Source organism: Pteropus vampyrus, unplaced genomic scaffold, assembly GCF_000151845.1.
Source record: "Pteropus vampyrus isolate Shadow unplaced genomic scaffold, Pvam_2.0 Scaffold39, whole genome shotgun sequence".
NCBI classification, from domain to species: domain Eukaryota; kingdom Metazoa; phylum Chordata; class Mammalia; order Chiroptera; family Pteropodidae; genus Pteropus; species Pteropus vampyrus.
Genome location: NW_011888820.1, coordinates 1050654 through 1056653, shown reverse-complemented (window position 1 = coordinate 1056653; position 6000 = coordinate 1050654). Strand labels below are relative to the sequence as shown.

Below are 6000 nucleotides of genomic sequence, written 5' to 3'. Positions count from 1 at the left end.
ACTCTAGAGTAGATTGATTTGCCTTAGCTGTCCTGATTTAATCAGGTGTAAGAAAACTAAGCTAATTCCATACATTGTGACTGATGAAAATGTTTAAAGTTATCCAAACTACAAGTAGCTTCAATTTGACCATATGAAACCACATTTCAAACTTAATCCCCTGAGTGCAAAGCTGTAAAGATTATGCTCTGGTTAGCCTTTTAGTTCCATTTCTCTTTATTTGACGATCTCCTTTTGTGCTGAAAATTAGCCCATAATTGCTATTGTCTGTTGACATAATTATTTTCCCTCGCTGGTAAACTGTGGCTTAAAGAGTGTCCGTCCCACAGAGCGTCTATCCCACAGATGAATACACAGTCTAGAGCTTCAGGACAGAGCCTTCCTCTCCATCTGGCCTCCACAACAGCGAGCCTAGAGGCACTTTAGGGATCCAATGATTCTGGGTCTTTTTGTAACACTGTAAGTTCAATAGCCAGTGAAGTGTGGCAAGATGCGTTGGGCACTGTGGTGAGAAACAGGCAAGAGAAGACACATTTCCTGCCAGTAGGGCTGCTTAACATAGCTCATAAAATTGTCTGTTCCTTCTTTTTAAAACTTGTTTTTCTTCAGCTTTCCTGTCTTCTAGTGAGTATTATTTTTCTGGTTTCTGTTTCTTACACCATTGTGTTATTTGCTTGTTATTCTTTTAAATATTGAATTAAATAAACCCTAGAGTATGGCAAATCTGTATTTCCCTCAGAAAAGGATGTTTTCATTTAGCCAGTGATTTAATATCCACTGGTCTTCACAACAGAATAAGCAAACTTTCCAAGGTAAATTTGTTTTCATAAGTCATTTAAAGTAAATTCCGTGGTTTTTACAGCTCGACTTGAAGTGAAATCTTCCTCAGAAATACAGCAATGTTGGCAAAATCCTCAGCAATCACTGAGCCTCAGGGCCAATGTGACAACGTGGGAAGAATAAGACTTCGAGCAGTAAATGTGACTGAAATACAAATAAAACAAGTGGTTTTTCTAGACTCACAAAGTATTGGAAGACAAAACTGTGAGCAAACTACATTATAATATGCAAGGAGAGTGCTTAAAGTAGCCACTAAATTATGTGTTTTTCCGTAGCCATGCAGCTATCCTGGCACTTTGGTTTTTGTTTTTCAGATTTTTGTTCTTTATTGTCTGTAATTTGGCATGAACTGTGAGCCTCTGGTGTTCTTCCAACATGGGACTGAAAAACTGCTGGAGCTGAAAGGACAAAGAGATGGTCAGGGCAATCTAACTTCTCATTTAGATAAAATAAGACAGAGTTCATGCTAAGTCACAACATGATTTTTCAAATGGCTGATGACAATTGGAATGGGTAGAAATGTGTACCCCTAGATTTTGTGTGTTCCTGGGGAGACTGTGACCGAGAAAATGTGATGGAGACCACATACCCTGAAGAATCAGATGTAGACTGGAAGCTCCATGAAGTGGGAACTTCATCTATTTTATTCACTGCTCTATTCTCCAAGCACATAGTAGGTGTTCAATAAACATTTAATGAATGCTCACTGGATATTATACAAGATTTCTGTACCTATATCAGCTCACCAAATATCACTTAAACCCTAATGCTGTCGAGACTGAGTAGTGATGGGGCTATCAAGACTAATTAAAATGTAAAAGGAAAGGAAAGTTCTAGGAAAAAGTAGGTTAAAGAACCAGAAATCTCCCATCCTCTCCCACACCTGCCAGGCAGTGGGAGTCATATGCCTACAGCCCCATTTGATCGTGTGCCTGCAGTGGATGGGAGTGGAGTAAGGGTCTGTGGGATTGTAGGCTAGGCTCTAGCATGATGGAATATAAGGAGAGAGCAAGAGAAGTAGAAAGTGTATAGAAATTGTGCTAATATGGTGGGAAAAGGGACTCGTGTGACTTTTTATTTTCTTTTTAGTAATTATTTTTGATATTATCATGTGAACTAACACATTATAGTAGGACTATTGGGCATTAATAGGTTTTTGACAAAGATATTCATAATAGCTCATTTACTTGTTTTCAAAATAGTGATAGTTTAATCATTGCTAAATCCACTTTTCATTTTTTTAAATAAATTATCAGTGACTATAGAGTTTTGGAAGTTTGAGGACTGCTAAATTTATAAAGCCATCATTTATTCATTAAACAACAAAAAAACTTTACTGGGTTCTGTAGAGACAAAGATGAACTGACACACTTTAGAAGATACCAACATAAACTCGGTTTTGATTCTAAGAGCTTTCATTCCAGCATGTATGGGTGTGCCCTTCACTTTCTTTTCCAAAGAATCCATGATAAACCAGGTCCTGACAGCTCAGCCTCAGTCATTCCAAACCCAAATGAAGCATTCAGTTATGTAGCTGTCATGACAACTACATAACTGAATGCTTCCCTCTCCCTCCCTTTCCCTCCCTCCCTCCCTCCCTCCCTCTCTTGCTCAGGATCAAGAGCTTTGTGACCCCCACATTTATTTGTTTACTTGCTGGGGTAGGAGAGTTGATTTTCTTTCTTATTTACACAAACCTTTTCTGTTTTCAGTAATATAGTTCCAGGTCGTAGTTAATTTGTATTTGTATATTTTTAAAAAATTTGTAATCAAGTTTGTTGAGATAAAATTTATGTACAATAAACTGTACCTATGTAAAGTGTACAAGTTGAATTTTGATCCTTGTATACACCTGTGAAACCATAGCCACAATCAAGATACGGTCATTTCCATCACCCGTATAAGTTTCTTCATGCCCTTAGGTAGGCCAATCCCCTTCTCTGTCCCAGGCAACTACTTATTTATTTGCCTTTGTCACTATAGATTAGTTTGCATTTCCTAGAGAGTATCTGGTTTCTTTTATTCAGCAGAGTCATCCCGAGATTCAATCATGTTCTGCACAAACTTGCCACCCCCCCTTTTTTTTTATTGTAGAGTAGTATTCCATTGTGCGGATATAGTACATTTTCCTTGTCCATTCACCTATTGATGGACGTTTGGATGGCTTCTACTTTTTGGCTAATGTGAATAAAGCCGCTATGAACTTTCATGTATTTCTCCACTTGAATAAAAACCTAAAGGCAGAATTGGTTAAGCACATGTGTCTAATTAACATTTTAAGATACCACCTGTTTTCCAAAGTAGTTGTTACATTCCCACCAGCAGGATAAGAGAGTGTTCCAGTTGCTTTACATCTTTGCCAATAATTAGTATTATAAATCTTTCTCATCTTACTGGGTGTGTAGAGGTTGTATTTATATTTTACTCTTGTTTTACTGTGTGTGTGTGTGTGTGTGTGTGTGTGTGTGTGTGTGTGTGGCTTTTTTGTAGACATTTGCTTTCACTCCTCAGTTAACCTTGTGGTTATAGGATCCTCTTTTCTTTACAGAACTGGTGCCTGTGGTTTGGGGGTGGGGCTGGCTCTAAATGTGGGTATATAACCCAGGCTAGGCTTAGCAGAATATTTCATTCCCCCTGGATATAGTGATTGGTGCATGTCATGCAAGTAGGACCAACAGAGTCTTTCCTTCAGGGCTGGAGCTTGAAGCTGGGTGAGAAAGGATTCTTTCTTCTAGGGTGCTAAAGATCACATAAGCCTGGAGCTATGATTGCCTCTATGTGGAGAAAGCCTGCCTAAGGTGAATCTCAGCCCAGAGGAAAGTAGGAACTAGACATTGTAAGCCCCGTGTTAGGTTCTAGAATATAGATATGATTAAAATATGGTCTCAGTCCTTAGGAGCTCATTGTATCCTCATAGGATAGACATATATACACACTGATTAGAGTATATTGTGGTAACAGCTATGATAAAGATATTCATAGGATGATTTGAGAACATGGTGGAGAGGGTATAAATCAGTTAATTAAAAAAACTCCTAGGATAGAGCAGGGGTACAGGATGATTAGAATTTATCCAGCCAAGAACAGGGATGGGGAGGGCACACCAGGCAGAAGGTAGAGTGTTTCTGAAATCCAGCAAGTGTGAAACAACGTGATAATTTCAGAAAATCCATAAATGGTAGAGTTTGGCTAGAGGAAAAGTGTTTGGGGGTATCTGTATCTGTTTCTCTTGCTCTCTCACACTCAGTGGTGAGGTGGGCAAAAAGGAAGCTAGAGAGGCTGGGGATCAATTATGCATGACTTTGTGTGCTAATAAAAATATTTAAAATTTTCCTAAAAACTGAGATAAACTACTGAAGCTCTGGGAGCAGGGCAGTGGCTGGTAGCAACGTGAAAGATGGATGGAGTCAGGACCAGCCTGGGGCTGTGAGCCTGGGCCGGAGTCTACTGCAAGAAAAGCTGAAGTCCAACCCTCTATGAACCAGAATGGTCTCTATTTCAGGAGCAAGACAGAATTAAAAAACATTTCATGCAAAGAGTAGCAACAATGGGACCACAGAATGTAGTAATTCAGGTAAGCATATTAATTAATTTTAGCAACTCCAAATTACAGAAAAAGTAGCTTCTAAATTATTATAATTCACAATATCTAAAGTCCTTACCTCTATGATCTGTAAATCTGTACTTATGCTTCTCCCAATTATGTACAATAGAGTAACCAATGATTGTGTTCCATATCTACAAAGCAACATGATGTTAATTAGAGTTGGAAAATGTTTTGCAAGTTAAAGCTATATTTCGTATGCCAGACAAATGCTAAGTATACAGCCCCTTTTAATTCCTATCTCCCAAATCTAAGAGAAAACATGCATGAACTGGTTTACCTTCATCTTTTAATAGAAAATCTATTATATAGAAAATTCTATTAGCACTAAAAAATATTTATAGTTTAATACTACATAACTCATAGCTTTTAAAGTTTACTTAAATGCTCTTCCTAAAAATGATAATGACAACTATTTTCATCTTTTTAAATGAGGTGGTTAGAATAGATGTCACATACCTTAAATTAAGAAAATGTATGAGTGTAAGTAAATATGCAAATTATGCCCCTTAAAAAAAACAATAGTTAATATGAGATCCACTTCAGGAACTGACTAAAATACCCTGAAAGCTTATTTAAAATTTTGTATTTGTATATGCTTTTTGGAGAGAGAATCTATGTCTCCTGAGATTCTCCAAATGTTGGTGATCATTTAAGACCAAGTAGCTGGCTCTACTTACGCTCCCTCAAATAGACATGGCCATTAAAATTTCCTTTTTAGTTTAGTGTCCCTGAATATTCGATGAGAATCGTCTTTAAAAAAGCCATGAAGCACTGCCGTGGAGAAAGACCAGATACATACCTGCCCAACGTGATGCTGTGGTTAAAAAGGGAAATAAAGACTTTGGATGCATTAAAAAAGAAAGAAAATTAAAATAGGGTTAATACAATGGACTGAATAAGAAACGGTTGAACTGCCTTGATAGCTAATACACACTATTGATTTACTTCAGAAATGTGTACTTGAAATTAAAAACTGCAAGAGTTCACACTGGCATAATACACAAGAAACAGTGCTTTTGTTCTTTTCAAGCTGCAGCTGTAATGTAAACTATCTACATGAGCAAAGTAGAAGACAAGAGACAGTCTACGTATAATTCAGAGAAGCAAACTTGTTTCCATGGAGAAAGCAGAAATATTTCATTGCTCTCCAGTTTTATTGGCCAGGTATAAAAAGCCTGTGAGATGACTCAAGAAACTTGTCAAAATTTACAAAGAAACTGAGTTTCAACCTTAAAAAAAAAAAAAAGTAGAAAACAGAGGAAAAAGTGCTAAATGTGTGATTTTCTATCAGATTTAGGAGAAAGGTTACCCCAAGAAGCAAGGGCTCAGTTTGAAGTTAACTTGGACAACTTATAAGTTGTAAAAGTGAGAAATAATATATAGTTAGAAGCATTGTTCTGGAGATTAAGTGAGATGATGTATGTTAAGGCACCTATCAGGGTGTCTGGCATACTTCATTCCTTCCTGTTCTTACAACCTTCAAAAGGAGAGATTTTTCAGACAGACGGAATTTGTCACTCTTTTTGAGAGAGCACTCTCTTTGAAATATTACT

At 37.3% G+C, this 6000-nt stretch overlaps 1 protein-coding gene across 2 annotated transcripts in view; it reads right to left on the bottom strand.

The window, feature by feature from the left end:
• Nucleotides 1-815: 815 nt before the first annotated feature.
• The window catches only part of LVRN (laeverin), a 53995-nt gene continuing 48810 nt past the window's right edge, over nucleotides 816-6000 (bottom strand). For both annotated transcript variants that reach the window (XM_011358258.2, XM_011358259.1), the window contains exons 19-20: nucleotides 4503-4578; nucleotides 816-1238 (exon numbers count right to left, since the gene is read on the bottom strand). In XM_011358258.2, coding sequence (XP_011356560.1) covers nucleotides 1098-1238; nucleotides 4503-4578 — 217 coding nt within the window. In that variant the 3' untranslated portion in view covers nucleotides 816-1097. The remainder of the gene's footprint in view (nucleotides 1239-4502; nucleotides 4579-6000) is intronic.